The sequence below is a fragment of the Oncorhynchus nerka genome, linkage group LG19 (assembly GCF_034236695.1).
Source record: "Oncorhynchus nerka isolate Pitt River linkage group LG19, Oner_Uvic_2.0, whole genome shotgun sequence".
Taxonomy (NCBI): domain Eukaryota; kingdom Metazoa; phylum Chordata; class Actinopteri; order Salmoniformes; family Salmonidae; genus Oncorhynchus; species Oncorhynchus nerka.
In genome coordinates, this window is record NC_088414.1 from 33,575,837 (window position 1) to 33,593,464 (window position 17,628).

At 43.2% G+C, this 17,628-nt stretch overlaps 1 protein-coding gene across 1 annotated transcript; it reads right to left on the reverse strand.

Annotated features, from left to right (window-relative positions):
- Nucleotides 1-550: 550 nt before the first annotated feature.
- On the reverse strand, nucleotides 551-15,430 carry pygma (phosphorylase, glycogen, muscle A). The gene is made up of 20 exons (XM_029620923.2): nucleotides 15,112-15,430; nucleotides 11,283-11,384; nucleotides 10,991-11,069; nucleotides 10,711-10,814; nucleotides 10,282-10,413; nucleotides 9,992-10,103; nucleotides 9,735-9,817; nucleotides 7,842-7,985; nucleotides 7,310-7,402; nucleotides 6,636-6,782; nucleotides 6,263-6,426; nucleotides 5,979-6,093; nucleotides 5,664-5,765; nucleotides 5,412-5,559; nucleotides 5,204-5,262; nucleotides 4,933-5,074; nucleotides 4,613-4,823; nucleotides 3,461-3,595; nucleotides 2,604-2,670; nucleotides 551-2,217 (listed from the first exon to the last, which is right to left on the reverse strand). The coding sequence occupies exons 1-20, from the start codon at nucleotides 15,352-15,354 to the stop codon at nucleotides 2,065-2,067; spliced, it is 2,535 nt and encodes an 844-aa protein (XP_029476783.1). The 5' UTR covers nucleotides 15,355-15,430; the 3' UTR covers nucleotides 551-2,064.
- Between the last annotated feature and the right edge of the window lie 2,198 nt (nucleotides 15,431-17,628).

Genomic DNA, 17,628 nt, shown 5'->3' on the forward strand with positions numbered 1-17,628 from the left:
GTGCTGCTTGGCAGAGTCGTGTTTCGGAGGTCGCATGGCTCTCGACCTGGGATGGGACAAAACTGTAACTACCAATTGGATATCACGTAAAAGCACAAAAAAATACCTGGATGTGAGACCAGAGGGTAGCAATAAATAATTATTTTTCCCAGCAAGAGCTGCTGCACAGCCTATATATTTTTTCCTGATAGTGGATGTAACGTTGAAGATCCAACGTTGTTTTAAAGGTACAAATTCAACATATTTGATTAAAGGTTAATCTATGTCAAAATTTGGTTACCATGATGACATAACCCTATGGTTTAAATTTCCACTCAAAACAACAGTTTTTTGTTGACTTTCTTTGGATGACTTGTCACAATATGTTGAGAAATTACATTGAAACAACGTTGATTCAACCAGTTTGTGCCCAGTGGGAGGTGGCAACTATACTGTTTCATAATTTCAGTTCGGGGACATGTGTCTTCAATTCTAAGATGCAGCATCTCTAGAATGCCCATGCTGATAGTGGAATGTTTGTGCGTGGTGAAGAAAAGACAAAAGGCCTTAGTGTCTAGTATACTTTAATGTGTTTGTATAACTAGACTAGAACATCCTGAAAAGATGGGGTAGGAGGATGAGGCTTCGTTGGCCACAGTTGGCATTATTGACAGCCGTAAGGTGAAACAAACAGAGAGCTGGGTTTCAGAATGGCTGGCAAGGCCATTTATGTGGGTTCCAACATCAAAACACTGACATGCTTCCTCCAACTGTGGAGCAGCTGTGTTATCCCACCCCTCCGCTGCTCTGCTTCACTGGTTCCCAGGCTAGAATAGACTACATGGATACGTTATTTTCTTCAGGTAAAGACGAAACATACGCAAGTTGACAAACATAAAGCTGTTTAGCATAGTTTTTTCTACACAATTAAAAAGTGAAAATACTAGATCCACAGGTAGCTGGTTGCAGCTTCATTGGGGAGGACACGCTCGTAGTAACGGCTGGAACGGAATAGTATCTAACACATGGTTTCCATGTTGTTGATAACATTCCTGTCACTCCATTCCAGTCACTCCCTTCCAGTCATTATTTTGAGCCGTCCTCCCCTCAGCAACCCTTCTGTGGGAGATTCAGACAACATATTGAAGCAGGCCTGTGTCCCCTCAGAGGGTTAGGCACCATACACCACAGGAGGTTGCTGGCACCTTAATTGGGGAGAACGGGCTTGTTTTAATGTCTGGGCAGAATATCTGGAATGGTATCAACTACATCAAACACATGGTTTCCACATGGTTTCCACATGGTTTCCATGTGTTTGAAGCCATTCCATCTGGTCCGTAGCGGCCACTATTATGAGACGTTCTACCCTCACCAGTCCACACTGCCATACATGTAAGGTAGATGGGATGTAGAGGGTCAAACCCATCCATCCATTTTATGGACAGAAAAGAGCAGACGCTCTGAGCTGCCTGATCAGGGCCAGTGTCTATTGTCCGCTAAGAGGGGCAAACACAGCACGGTCATGGCAGTACACTAAGAGAATGATTGTTCTCATCATGGGCTAGAGTCTATGCTTTGAGAATGCATGCACGATACTGACAGCATTCAAGCGAAGATAAAAAACATACAACTCAACCTACTCTTGCATTTCAGACCACAGGAACTCATTCAGAATGGATCCAAGCCTACATACATTTTGATAAACTCCAGAATGCACAACCAAACACAAAACCCACCACACAACTCATGTCTTCGCCACAACAGCAGTTTAGATTGTAACTACCTACACGGTCTGATTAGTGACGGAACAGTGAACACCCGTAAATTCACATCTCTATTTTTACAAAACAGAAGGCATTGCTTCATTTATTGCTATTCTGGTCTCAAGACCTGTCACAATAAGGTATGAGCCGTGTGAATAGCCAGAACTCTGTGTATGAGACAAATTAGACAGGCATCAATCATTACAGTCATTCAAGTGCTTTGAGAAATTATTTGCCATTCTCCTCAGACATATCTAATGGTGCTTATCTCCTAACAGCAGTAGCATGGGGTAAGTGGCGGGGATGGGTTTGGACGGACAGCTTATTTGAGTTTCTCATCGGGGGCAGGGATCTTTTCCAGGCTGGGCTCCATGCCCCAGATCTCTCGGGCGTACTGGGCAATGGTGCGGTCACTGGAGAATTTACCACAGCCCGCAATGTTATGGATCACCATCTTGGTCCATTCCTTGGGATTCTGTTAGTAGAAAGAGACGGAGGGACAGACAGGAGGGAAGGAAAGATTGTTGAGATCACACTGCATAAAGTGAAATCTAAGCAAGCCTAAATCTCTTATATTGAGTGATAAATTCACTTAAATTGAGTGTGCTTTTTTTTTCTTTCTTAGCAACCTAAAAAAGGCTTAATACAAGTAATTTATCTTCTTTCAAGATATTTTACCTTTATCGTCTTATTAAGATAAAATATCTTGAAAAATGTCTTGAAATAAGAACAATTCTCACCTAATATAAGATATTTAGGCTTGCTTAGAGTTCACTTTTTGCAGTGCAATATTTGAGAAGGTATGGACAGATACCTTAACCAGGTGACCTAGGACCTATGCTGTTTAGCCATAAGACTGACCTTGTACAGTTGGTTGACCTTGTCCTGGCATTTGATGTAGGCTTCGTAGTCAGCAAACACCTTGAACCTGTGCATAAAACATTAGATAAGAATAAATACAAGAACATACATTTCAGGTGCATCTGCACACATAAAGCCTTCCCTTTTGATTGGTGGGGTATAAAGAATATATATACAGTACCAATCAAAAGGTTGGACACACCTACTCATGCAAGGGTTTTTCTTTATTTCTGCATTGTGGAATAATAGTGAAGACATCAACACTATGAAATAACACAGGAAATCATCTCTTTTCTATCTTGTAATGTTAAATACAACAACTTGCCTATCAAACTAGATAATTTCTCCTCAACTCATAAATCTTGTCCCCTCTCTACCCTTCTGCCACTGGCGCAGTGAGTTGCTGTGCTCGTCCTCGTTGCCTGTGCGAGCTACCTAACGCCACCTAGTAGCGAATTTTAAAAATACCACCAGTAGGTTACTTTGGGGTTGCTAGCATGTGTTCTATCTCACGGTCAGGGCCAGGGAAGGGGCAACTGCAGGTAGACTGTTTGTCAGAATAGAAAAAATTCAAATAAGTAAGGACTAGTGTGCTTGTTTTGACAGCATAGCCTAGTTAACTAGCTAATTAATCTGGCCTGTATTACTGATGATCAGCTAGTATAGCCCACCCCACAGGGGCAAAGACGCTTAACTCCCTTTCATCTGTGGTTCTAGCTTGCTACTTCTACAATGTGTGATGAGTGAGTGTGCCCTTTAAAAAAAAACTTTGAGCACCTACCCCACCAAAGGTCATTGCATGGCCCTCTGTGTGAGTGTGAGTGAGTGTGAGTGAGCGTGTGTGTTGATGTGATTACCTGTCGTGGTGCATCAGCAGGTCCACAAGTTCCTTGAAGAGGTCAGGCTGCTTGGGACTGAAGTAGCCGCCAGCAATCTGGTCCATGGCCTGCTTCAGCTCGGGAATACGGTTGTAGTACTCAGAGGCATGGTATCTGTGCAAGACAAAGGCAGTGTTTATATCTCGCTTTTCAGAAGGACGCTCTCCCCAGTTCTTAAACAGAAAAACGTGTTATCTTAAACGTTGAGATACAAGGGAGACCTGGCCAGTCAGTATGTCTGCCCTGTCACTTGTCTATCTCCCTCTGACCTCACTGTCAACTCTGTATCCTGACTGCCACAGCCTCTGTATCCTGACTGGCACAGCCTCTGTATCCTGACTGGCACGGCCTCTGTAACCTGACTGGCACAACCTCTGTAACCTGACTGGCACAGGCTCTGTATCCTGACTGGCACAACCTCTGTATCCTGACTGGCACAACCTCTGTATCCTGACTGGCACAGCCTCTGTATCCTGACTGGCACAGCCTCTGTATCCTGACAGGCACAGCCTCTGTATCCTGACTGGCACAACCTCTGTATCCTGACTGGCACAGCCTCTGTATCCTGACTGGCACAGCCTCTGTATCCTGACTGGCACAACCTCTGTATCCTGACAGGCACAGCCTCTGTATCCTGACTGGCACAGCCTCTGTTCCTGACTGGCACAGCCTCTGTATCCTGACTGGCACGGCCTCTGTAACCTGACTGGCACGGCCTCTGTATCCTGACTGGCACAGCCTCTGTATCCTGACTGGTACAGCCTCTGTATCCTGACTGGCACAACCTCTGTATCCTGACAGGCACAGCCTCTGTATCCTGACTGGCACAGCCTCTGTTCCTGACTGGCACAGCCTCTGTATCCTGACTGGTACAGCCTCTGTATCCTGACTGGCACGGCCTCTGTATCCTGACTGGCACGGCCTCTGTATCCTGACTGGCACGGCCTCTGTATCCTGACTGGCACGGCCTATGTATCCTGACTGGCACGGCCTCTGTAACCTGACTGGCACGGCCTCTGTAACCCCCTTCTCCACTTACAGCACTCCCATTCCTGTGGATGAATTTCTCCTTACTTCCCTGTCCCTTACCCTATCCCAGTGTACTCTCTGCCTTCCGATCCCCATGCTCACCCTTTGCCGGCGTCCATTGCGTCCACATCCTCCACTCTCATACCGAAGATGAAGAGGTTTTCCTCTCCGGCCTCCTCGGCCATCTCCACGTTGGCTCCATCCATGGTGCCGATGGTCAGAGCACCATTCAGCATGAACTTCATGTTACCAGTGCCAGAGGCCTCGGTGCCAGCTGTAGAGATCTGCTCAGACAGGTCGGCAGAGGGGATGGCTGGGAGGAGACAAGGAGGGTGAGCAAAACTATAAGCACAGGGATGCAGTACAAGAAGAGTATACGTTACAACAACAGATACCCATGGAGTTACGGGTTAGTCAGTCACCTTTCTCAGCCAGGGTGACTCTGTAGTTCTCCAGGAAGATGACTTTGAGGCGGTCGCCGACAACAGGGTCGTGGTTGACAACCTCACCGATAGCTGTGATGAGACGGATGATCATCTTGGCTGTGTGGTAGCCTGGTGCAGCCTGGGAGAAAAGCAGGGGGGAGAGGGCGTTGCATAATAACAGTGAGTTGTGGATGGGAGGTATTGTTCTATATGTACTTCCTGTAACTACACGCTGGTGGCTGTGAAGGATGAGGGGCACCAAACATACCTTTCCTCCGACCATGATGGTTCTTGGGGTCCAGTGCTTGTTGGGCTCCTTCTTGATACCTGATAAAGAGACAGAGGGGTATATAGTGAGTGAGTGAGTGAGTGAGTGAGTGAGTGAGTGAGTGAGTGAGTGAGTGAGTGAGTGAGTGAGTGAGTGAGTGAGTGAGTGAGTGACTGAGTGAGTGAGTGAGTGCCAAAGTAGTACTAACGGTTGTAGTAGGTGATCATGTGCAGACAGTTGAGCAGCTGTCTCTTGTACTCGTGGATTCTTTTGACTTGGAAGTCAAACATGGACTGGGGGTTGATCTTGACCTTGTAGTGCTCCTCCAGGTGCACAGCGAACTTCAGCTTGTTCTCCTACATAAGGGGGGATATGATGGGGGCGTGGAGTTAACACAGACATACATATACTGTTACAGTATCTTAGTAAACACCAGACGTGACAACTTAGTGAGACTCACCTGCTTGACTTTGGCGATGTCACGGATGAAAGCATCATCATTAACGAACTTCAACAGTCGCTTAAGCTGGTCAAGGTCACGGATAAACTCCTCTCCAATTTTCTGACCAACGGGATGACATGAGAAATGTTAAGTGTGCAAGTATCCGCTTACTGATACTATCATCAAGAACAGAAACATCTATTTAGCTACACCGATATTATAAATGATTCTATGAACATAAGGATGAATATATATTTCTTCATATAGACAAATGGCTACATCCAGTGAAAGTCTCTCATTCTAAATGCTAACACTTTTGCAACAACCCCGCACCTCTGCGATGACCTCAGCCAAGCCGGGGTTGCACATAACCAGCCAGCGACGGGGGGTGATCCCATTGGTCTTGTTCTGAAACTTGTGTGGGTCCAACTCATAGAAGTCCTTGAACCTGCACATAGTAGCACAAACAATATCAAACTAGGTCACTTTAGCTCTTCAAACAAATCCAATCAAAAATATGCACCCATCACCAATGTTATCATAATGTGTATGTGTTGCGTTTGTGCCGTTTTAAATATGATGATTTAAATGTATTTGTGTTTGTGTAGGACACGTACAGAGTGGCGATGAGGATCTCAGAGTGGATGCGGGCCACGCCGTTGACAGCATGGGAACCAACGATACACAGATGAGCCATGTTGACTTTCTTGCATCCTCCCTCCTCAATCAGGGACATGCGGCGCATACGGTCGTGGTCTCCAGGGAACTTAGAGGCAACATACTGGAGGGACAGGTCAAACAAAGGTTTAGGTTTCCACAAGGTGGACATTAATATTCTGTAACAAAGTTGGATTTCAATAAAGTTAGCCTATAGTAATACATTGTGGTACAACAGTTTCAGTTAGATAAAGCTTAAGGAACACTGATCTGTAATAAACACTTTCTGTATGGTAGGCTACCATTAGTCTTTGTGCCATCGGTCTCACATACCTCCATGAAGCGATGGTTGATCTCGAAGATGATCTCCAGGTGACGGGGCAACAGGTGATGGAACAGGTCAATGGGCCAGCGCTCCAGGGCCTCAGGCAGCACGGTGTGGTTTGTGTAGGCACATGTACGGACACACACGTCCCAGGCCTCGACACACACAGGGACAGAGGTAAGATAATACCATTTATATACCTCATGGTTCATTTGACCCTCTCTAGACAGAAGTAGGATACATTAGTGGTAGTCTTAGTAGTCCTAGCTTTACATTTGTTCTAAATCTTTATCTGTAGTGTGTTGCCATGCCTACAAATTCTACTATGCTGGTATTGTTTGCCCCCTGCTGGTATCATTATGAATTTAAGTATGTTTGTGTTGTGGTGGGGACAGTAACATTAGTCATCAATTTTTCTCATGTTTTATTTGTATGTTTAGCTCATATAATATAATTTTAAAGTATGCATTAAGGTGTCTGTAATATAATACATGTGGCAAAAACACATGTAGACATTAATACATACATTTATATAGCTTTTAAAATATTTGTTTACAATGGTGAGGGAGTGCCAAGATGGAGGCAAGGTGGCTTCAACACAGCACCCCCAATCAGTTATCTAGTGTATATATAAATCATTCCAGCTCCTCATTAACCAGGACCCTCATCAGCTTCCACTCACCTTGTCCCAACCCAGCTTCTCCTCATCAACCAGGACCCTCATCAGCTCAGGAATAGCCATGGCAGGGTGAGTGTCATTCAGCTGGATGGCAACCTGGATGTGAAAGACATCGAGTACATTGTTATTCTTTTTATTATATCACGCATTCACACCAGAACAAGTCATCAATACAACTATACTTAAGCCAGTGACATGGAGACAGTTGCAGTCACATATATTGGCACCCTTGCACTTTACAATGGAGCAAAATGTTCAGTCTTCTCTTTTCAAAACCGGTTGAACGGTTATTTTTATTCTGCAGGCACCTGTAACTTACCACAGGTGAGATAAACGACACAATTGCCAAATTAATTAGAATTTTGAATAATTTAGTCCAGGCCATTTTTTTGACTAGAAAAATAGAAATGTCAGTTTTGATTATAATTTTTTGGGTCCGGTGTCATTGCAAATCAAACAAATACGTTGTAAATGAAACAACAATTTCAACTTATTTTAAAAGAAAGAGAGCGAATCGTGCCACAAGGGTTCTCACTTTGTTTGGTAGCTCGGCAAAGTCTGTGCGGACGACCTCTCTGGAGCCAAACTTCGAGGCCTTGAAACGACGGACGACGTCCTGCAGAGTGGCGGCCACCACAAAGTACTCCTGCTTCAGACGCAGCTCCTTGCCCTCAAAGAACTGGGGAGAAAGACATGTAGTGGTGAATCCACACTGACCTGCACATCTGTCTGTCGCCATCTTGAATTCAACACAGTTCACTTGTTTTCTAATTCCAGTCAATACCAGTCATTTTTTTTTTGGGGGGGGGGGGGAGAAATACAGAATATAGATCAGACATGTTATAATATGTTCTATATCTAAAATATAATATCTACAGTATATTCGTAAAGTATTTGGACCCCTTGACTTTTCCACCTTTTGGTACATTAAAGCCTTATTATAATGATGAAATGTACCCATCAATACTTTTCAATACCCCATAATGACAACGCAAAAACAGGTTTTAGAAATAGCAAATTTACATAGACCCCCACGCCCCCATCATATCCCCCCTCAGACCGTTTACGCAATACTTTGTTGAAGCACATCTGACAGCGATTACAGCCTTGAGTCTTCCTGGGTATGACACTACAAGCTTGGCACACCTGAATTTGGGGAGTTTCTCCCATTCTTCTCTGCAGATCCTCTCAAGCTCTGTCAGGTTGGATGGGAAGCGTCGCTGCACAGATATTTTCAGGGCTCTCCAGAGATGTTCGATCGGGTTCAAGTCCGGGCTCTGGCTGGGCCACTCAAGGACATTCAGAGACTTGTCCCTAAGCCACTCCTGCGTTTTCTTGGCTGTGCTAGGTTCGTTGTCCTGTTGGAAGGTTAACCTTTGCCCCAGTCTGAGGTCCTGAGCACTCTGGAGCAGGTTTTCATCAAGGATCTCTCTGTACTTTGCTCCGTTCATCTTTCCCTCAATCCTGACGAGTCTCCCAGTCCCTGCCGCAGAAAAACATCCCCACAGCAGGATGCTGCCACCACCATGTTGGAGATGGTGCTGCGTTTCCTCCAGACGTGACGCTTGTCATTCAAGTCAAAGAGTTCAATTGTTTCTCATGGTCTGAGAGTCCTTTAGAGGGATGTCATGTGCCTTTCACTGAGGAGTGGCTTCCATCTGGCCACTCTACCACAAAGGCCTGATTTGTGGAGTGCTGCAGAGATGGTTGTCCTTCTGGAAGTTTCTCCCATCTCCACAGAGGAACTCTGGAGCTCTTTCAGAGTGACCATTGGGTTCTTGATCACCTCCCTGACCAAGGCCCTTGTCCCCCGATTGCTCAGTTTGGCGAGACGGCCAGCTCTAGGAGGAGTCTTGGTGATTCCAAACTTCTTCCATTTAAGAATGATGGAGGCCACTGTGTTCTTGGTGACCTTCAATGCTGCAGAATTGTTTTCGTACCCTTCCCCAGATCTGTGCCTCGACACAATCCTGTCTTGGAGCTCTATGGACAATTCCTTCAACCTCATGGCTTGGTTTTGCTTTGACATTCACTGTCAACTGTGGGACCTTATATAGACAGGTGTGTGCCTTTCCAAATAATGTCCAATCCACAGGTGGACTCCAATCAAGTTGTACAAACATCTCAAGGATGATCAATGGAAACAGGATGCACCTGAGATCCATTTCGAGTCTCATAGTAAAGGGTCTGAATAGTTATGTAAATAAGTTATCTGTTTTTTATTTTTAATAAATGTGTAGCGTTTTCTAAAAACCTGTTTTCGCTTTGTCATTATGGGGTATACATGTTTTTAATCTATTTTAGAATAAGGTTGTAACATAACAAAATGTGGAAAAGGGAAGGGGTCTGAATACTTTCTGAATGCACTGTACAGTATATACAGTATATATTCGCTGCACATGGATATTAGAGAGAAATCTATCCTTACATTATCGTTGGGGTACAGCACACGGGAAATGTTCTCACACAAGTTTCTGTCCAACACAGCCTGAATGTAGCCACCAACGTTGACTGTTGAGAAAGGGAAAAACACACCCTAAGGATAATGGTTCCCGGCGGCCAATTATGTCATGCTACATGAGTAGCCATGGTAGCCATTTTCAGATTTGACAAAATAAGCATATGAAATGGTGGAATGCAGCCAGTCAATGTGAAAACAATTAGCCAAGCAAAGTGTAGACTTACAGTCTTTCAGGTTGAAGTCACATGGGGCCTTAGCAGACCACAGTCTCATGGTGTTGACAATGTTGTTCCTGTAGCCGGGAATAGGGGTGTCATATGGCAGAGCCAGCACTACCTGTCAAAACAATTACAAGAGACTGAACGTAAAGAAACCTGCTAACAGAATCCATATTCATTGATGGTCCATTGGTGGCATCCAGTTGCCGTAGCAACACCTTGTTTTTCTCTCCCTTCACACACACACACGTCTCCCTCCTATGCTCAATCACACCCCGTCCCCTGTCCTTATTCACCTGAGTGTCAACCCATTTCACACCATCTGGGGTGTGCTCGGTCCTGCCATAGAACTTGACGGGGCGCATGTACTCAGGGCGGGCCTTCTCCCAGGGGTTTCCGTAACGCAACCAATCATCGGCCTCCTCAACCTGTCAATCATTGGGTTATACAACAAATATAATATGTTCCTACTTGCACTGGCTTTGCTGATAACTACTTTATTGAGGGAAAGTGTATTTTCTACGACTATAATATGTGGTTGTCTCAACTAGCGGTCTTAAGATGAATGCACTAACTGTAAGTTGCTCTGGATCTGCTAAATGACAAAAATTGAAATGTAATACAGTCTGTCGGGCAACGTTGTTTCACAGTACTCCCCTTATGGTCTGAACATGATGGGGAAACCAAAGAAAAAGTTAAAAAGCATAGGAGTGTATATAGGTTACCTGCCAGCCATTGACAATCTTCTGGTTGAAGATGCCAAACTCATAGCGGATACCATAACCATAGGCAGCAAGGCCTAGAGAAGCCATTGAGTCCAGGAAGCATGCTGATGACCAGGGAAGGCTTAGGTTAGGGTTACACTGGCTAAATGAACTTATCATGTTTATTATCGTGTTATATCGTTATTTTAATGTTTTGATCATTCTAGTATAATTCATACAATTGTCTAAGGCACACGAATGTCGCACTCTCTCTGTGAGAGGAAGTAGCTAGGCAACTGACCGGCAAGACGGCCAAGACCACCATTTCCCAGGCCAGCATCCTCTTCCATGTCCTCCAGCTCCTCCATGTCCAGACCCAGCTACGGAACAAAGGGGTTCAGGTCAAGTCAGGTTAAATTACAGCTCTGCGGTCATGATATTCAGTTAAAACAGGGGTAGATATTTTGACAAATACATCTAAATGAATGAGGGGTAGAAAATGTAGTTATGTTACAGAAGGTGCAGTCAGCTTGACTGCAGTGGTGAGCCACAGCAATGAAAAAGCCATCTGTGTGACTGTGAGCAACGCTCACCTGATATATGGCCTCATCACAAGCGTTCTCCAGGGCCAGGTTCACCATAGTGTTCTGCAGGGTGCGACCCATATAAAACTCCAGGGAGATGTAGTACACACGCTGAGGACGAGATGATGGGGATAGAGTGAGAGAGAGATGAGAGTGGGATACCGTAGCAGAGTTAACATCCAGAGGAGAGACAATATTAAGAGTACGGCCATCTTATTAAATCTCTAACCCAATGAGTCAGAGTCTGCTGTTTTAGTAAGTGCATTGAATTATTTGAAGGACTGTTGAACACTTGGTGAACGACTGCATGGAAATCTGACACCTGAGCCTTACAGTAGTTTAGCCTTTGACATTTCACATGTTGTTCTCTTTTTGTTGGATAGGGAGGTCTGGAACACTCTCTGGCAGAGAGAGTAGAGGGGCGAGAGGGGAGAGGAGGGGACGGAGGGCAGAGAGGAGGGGGAGGAGGGCAGAGAGGAGGGGGAGGAGGGCAGAGAGGAGGGGGCGGAGGACAGAGAGGAGGGGGAGGGCAGAGAGGAGGGGGCAAAGGACAGAGAAGAGAGGTGATAGGTGCTACGGGAGACAGATTGCTGTTGGTGTTACATAACATTGGCATTTTGGCTCATGCAAAAATAGCTTCAGCTGGGGTTGTTGTAAAGGTTAGTCTATGTGTGATACTCATGAATAGTGAAAGAGATGTCTGAAAACATACTGTAGCTGTACCAGGGACAGGGAGGGTACTGATGCACTAGAGTATCAAGTATGTAGAGGGCTAGTGTATCAAGTATGTTGAGGGCTGTGTATCAAGTCTCATAAATTACTTAATGTTGTACTCTGGGGGTACAGTGTACGAGTGAACCCTCCAAAAGAGGTGTAAATGTGCAGCTAAATGTGTACTAAACAAATATGAACATCTATCACAAAATTGGTAACAAAATATTATATTCTAACCACTGGGGGTGCTCTTGAGTCTAAGAGGGCCCCCTAAATGGTCAAAAATATTATCCAGAAAGGAACTCATTCCACAGGGGAGACTATAAGGACACTGCTGACCTGCAAAATAACCATCTAAAACTGTCCCTGACCCTGACCCTTACCCTTACCCTTACCCTTACCCTGACCCTTACCCTAACCCTTACCCTGACACTTACCCTGACCCTGACCCTTACCCTGACACTTACCCTGACACTTACCCTGACCCTTACCCTGACACTTACCCTGACACTTACCCTTACCCTGACACTTACCCTGACCCTGACCCTTACCCTGACACTTACCCTGACACTTAACCTTACCCTGACCCTTACCCTAACCCTTACCCTGACACTTACCCTTACCCTGACACTTACCCTGACCCTGACCCTTACCCTGACACTTACCCTGACACTTACCCTTACCCTGACCCTTACCCTAACCCTTACCCTGACACTTACCCTTACCCTGACACTTACCCTAACCCTAACCCTAAACCTAACCATGATCCTTACTCTAACCCTGACCCTTACCCTCACCCTGACCCTAACCCTGACCCTTACCCTGACCCTTACCCTGACCCTTACAATAACCTAATTTGAGCCAATTCTGAGATTTAAATATAGGTTTGCAGGTCAGGACTGTCCGTCTAGATATTTCCATTGCACAGTACAGTATGCAGCATACCTCCCCCATACCCATGAGAAAATGTTTTTTTAAATCCTAAAACTAAAGAGTGTGTGTGGTTTCATTAGATGATTAATATATTATGATATCATATCATATATCAATTAAACATGTGAATTAAAATGCACTCGTTGATGTTTCAATCATTCAGTCCCTTTCACTCCAATATTGATATCTGATAAAGTTTTTTTCTGTCAAGAAGATCTCTTCAGATCCTGTTCATCTTTACTGACTAGGTTTCACTGTCTGTAAGGATGTTTCATGAATAAGGTAGTTATGGAAGAGGCTGATTCACAACTACACAGAAGGCTCAGTCTGATAAAACTAATTAACTAGATCGAAGGCTCAGTCTTATAAAACTAATTAACTAGATCGAAGGCTCAGTCTGATAAAACTAATTAACTAGATCGAAGGCTCAGTCTGATAAAACTAATTAACTAGATCGAAGGCTCAGTCTGATAAAACTAATTAACTAGATCGAAGGCTCAGTCTGATAAAACTAATTAACTAGATCGAAGGCTCAGTCTGATAAAACTAATTAACTAGATCGAAGGCTCAGTCTGATAAAACTAATTAACTCGATCGAAGGCTCAGTCTGATAAAAACGAATCAATGAGTGTATGGAAACAACGTGTTCCCCAGCTCCTTTATACTCGTTGATGTCAATTGGCACCTCTGCTACTCCTACAGCTGTAGCTATATCGGCTCTAGGTTGAACTGGGTGAACTACATGTACGGGGGGAGAAGGTCACAGAGAGGTTTAGTATTACAGCACAACATCGGCTGATCATCACGGCTGAGGAGCACTAGTGAATTGGAAATGTCATTAATGCAGCAATGCAACAGTTGGCAAAGAGAAGTAACCCAGGGACAGAGACCCCCTGTGGACAGTGGCATGTTGCTGGGGGATGACTAGTGAAATACCCTTACAGTAGTGAATTATACAACCAGGCTTCAAATGTGTAATTTCACTCTGTGTTAAAAGAATACAGTATGCGTGATAAGAGTATAAAGTATGTGTGATAAGAGTATACAGTATGTGTGATAAGAGTAAACAGTATGTGTGATAAGAGTAAACAGTATGTGTGATAAGAGTATACAGTATGTGTGATAAGAGTAAACAGTATGTGTGATAAGAGTAAACAGTATGTGTGATAAGAGTATACAGTATGTGTGATAAGAGTATACAGTATGTGTGATAAGAGTATACAGTATGTGTGATAAGAGTATACAGTATGTGTGATAAGAGTATACAGTATGTGTGATAAGAGTATACAGTATGTGTGATAAGAGTATACAGTATGTGTGATAAGAGTAAACAGTATGTGTGATAAGAGTATACAGTATGTGTGATAAGAGTATACAGTATGTGTGATAAGAGTATACAGTATGTGTGATAAGAGTAAACAGTATGTGTGATAAGAGTATACAGTATGTGTGATAAGAGTATACAGTATGTGTGATAAGAGTATACAGTATGTGTGATAGGTGTGATAGGAAATTGCCTTGAAGCTCTTATGATCTTGTGCTCCGTTGGTAGAGCATGGCACTTGCAATACCAGGGTTGTGGTTCAATTCCCATGTGGGATCAGTATGAAAAGAAAGTTTAAAAAATGTATGCACTCACTACTCTAAGTAGCTCTGGGTAAAATAATCTGACAACTACGATGTAAAAATATGATATTTTCAAACCATATGTCCTAAATTGCCTATTATCCTGCCCATAACACTGGCCACTGGAACGATGGGATTATCACCTGAGGTCGGAGGCACACAATAATAAATGAATTAGTCAAATATTGGGTGGTATGACCAAGACCATTAGAATACAATATTACTATGTTATTTACTGTTCTCACAGTATGCCCATATATTTCCCATATACTTATTTTAATCGTTTTTTAACATGGAATGCTCTTCATGATAAATTACTAATGTTGTCTATTTTTCATTGCTAGATGTTACTGTGAAACTAAAGGGGAAATTTGACATCCCATTCTATTCCATTTGTTTTTGTCTTTGTTTATATTAGTTTCTATCACATTAGTTTCTATTATACTAGTTTATGCTATATTCGTTCATATTATATTAGTTGATATTCCATTTGATTTGTTCTATTCTATTCTGTGGATTTTTAGGAGGCTACAGATGATATGAGCATTTGAACAGTGGAACTTACTTTGGGATCTTTCTCATAATAGTACTGCTGGGTTCTGATCCACCTGCCCACCAAGTGGTCGCGCACAGTGTTGGCGAGAGCAAAGTAGTAATCCCGTTTGTTTGCCACATTTCTGTCCTTGACCAGTGTAAAATGGAGATGCCTGTTGAAAGCGACCTTCAGTTCTGCGACATTTTCCACACCAGCAAGACCTCTCACGGAGATCTGCTTCCTTTTATCGTGGTCTGAAAACGGTTTTGACATGATGCTCTACCCCTGGCTTCCTTGTTAAAATACAACTTCAGGTACACGTCCAGCCAGTTCAGATACGACTACAGAAGCACCCACATGGATGGGTCATGATCACCTATTTATAAGAGTGATCATGAATATTAAGAAGAAGGCGGAGCATACCCAAAAGGAAAAGCCAATTGCTACTTAGTCCCCATGATTACATAGGAATATTTTCAAGTTTTTAGATTAAGGCCTATTTCACATCTTGCAGTCTAGAAACTAAATGAATCTGAATTGAATTGTCATGAAAAAAACTACTTTGAATAATACGCATTGAATAACGTTTCATAAATGGCAAAACAGATCGTAAAAAAATAAAGGTTTAGAAGTGTCTATGGATTTAGGCCTATCTGAGAGATAAGAAAGCTCTGATTTTTATTTTCAATTGACTCATATTTAACCCCTTTTTTTGGCACCAAAGTACTTCCATACTTTTGAAACTTGTAGGATGCACACGAGTCTTGTGTGCATCCTAGAGCGAAACAACCAACATGTACGTGTTCCTAAGTGTCACCTTTCAATGGTGAGTACTACTGTACATGTTAGTGTGTAGCCCAAACTGTTGGGACGGTACAGACAGAAGCTGGCGGATTGGCGGCACCGACTTCAGACGAGTCCCATGACGCTTGTGGAGAAAAAATCTGTTCAGACACTACAGATGTTTTTATGAGAAGGCAGATTTTGGGGATGTCTCCTGGTCTGACAAACACAGCTGAAGCTCGGCCACCTTCTACCACAGATGCGGAAGGCCGACATCGGCGTACGCGGTGGATTGAGGTGTATTTTAATGGAGTAAAATAATGTTGCGATTACCTCGGGGGCAGCGGACATCGACTCTGGTGTGACCAGTGTTCTACTGGTATAAAATGTGCAATAGGAATGATCCTATGAATTTGTTCTACTAGTATGTGGCCAGACATCTATGTTTATTTCTCTCTACAACCACAGAGTTTCTAAACCCAGAGGCGAAACATCACCAGACTTCCGGAAACACTTGCGAAACAGACAAAGTTTTTAATGTCACGTGCACAATTACAGTGAAATGCCTTTCTTGCAAGCTCTAAACCCAACAATGCAGTAATCAATAACAATGTAATACTAAATATAACAAGTTAGAACAAAAACACACGAGATATAAAAATAAGAAATAAGAAGAACACGATGAAGTAAGTCAGCATACTATATACACGGTCAGTTCCAGTACCATATTTACAATGTGCAGGAATATAAGGGTAAGGTGACTAGGCAACACAATATAAGACAAACAGAGTAGCAGCAGCTTGTATGTGAGTGGGGGTGCGTGTGTGTAGAGTCACTTTAAATGTATGTGCATATTATTGTGAGTGAGCAGATGATGGAATGAGTGTTTGTGTGTGTGTTGGTGTGGCAGTGTGTGTGAGTGTGTAGGACCCTGTGAGTGTGCATAGACAGTGCACAAATAAGAATAAAATACAAGGGACAACTCAGATAGTACATGTAACTATTTTGTTAGCTATTTCGTTAGCTATTTTGTTAGCTATTTCGTTAGCTATTTTGTTAGCTATTTAGCAGTCTTACATCAAGGGAGATAGAAGCTGTTCAGGAGCCTGTTGGTGTCAGACCTGATGCACCGGAACTGCTTGCTGTGCAGAAGCAGACAGAACAGTGTATGACTTTTCCGGGCCTTCCTCTCACACCACCTAACATAGAGGTCCTGGATGGCCGGGGTTTGGATGGTTGAGGTTTGGGGTTTGAGAGAAGTGAAAAATTCTTCATTAGTGGTTAATTGGAACATGTTATTACTCATGGAACATGTTATTACTCCTGGAACATGTTATTACTCATGGAACATGTTATTACATGTTATTACTCATGGAACATGTTATTACTCATGGAACATGTTATTAAATGTTATTACTCGTGGAACATGTTATTACTCATGGAACATGTTATTACTCATGGAACATGTTATTACATGTTATTACTCATGGAACATGTTATTACTCATGGAACATGTTATTAAATGTTATTACTCGTGGAACATGGTATTACTCATGGAACATGTTATTACTCATGGAACATGTTATTACATGTTATTACTCGTGGGACGTGTTATTACATGTTATTACTCGTGGAACATGTTATTACTCGTGGAACGTGTTATTACATGTTATTACTCATGGAACATGTTATTACTCGTGGAACATGTTATTACATGTTATTACTTGTGGAACATGTTATTACTCATGGAACATGTTATTACAT

Excerpts from the sequence above, each read along its gene's own strand:
- pygma (XM_029620923.2), bottom strand. The coding sequence starts at position 15,354 with ATGTCAAAACCGTTTTCAGACCACGATAAAAGGAAGCAGATCTCCGTG. Across the intron at positions 10,815-10,990 it reads TGGTCTTGGCCGTCTTGCCG|CATGCTTCCTGGACTCAATG; the intron begins GTCAGTTGCCTA and ends CCTGGTCATCAG. Across the intron at positions 6,427-6,635 it reads TCAACCATCGCTTCATGGAG|TATGTTGCCTCTAAGTTCCC; the intron begins GTATGTGAGACC and ends CTGTCCCTCCAG.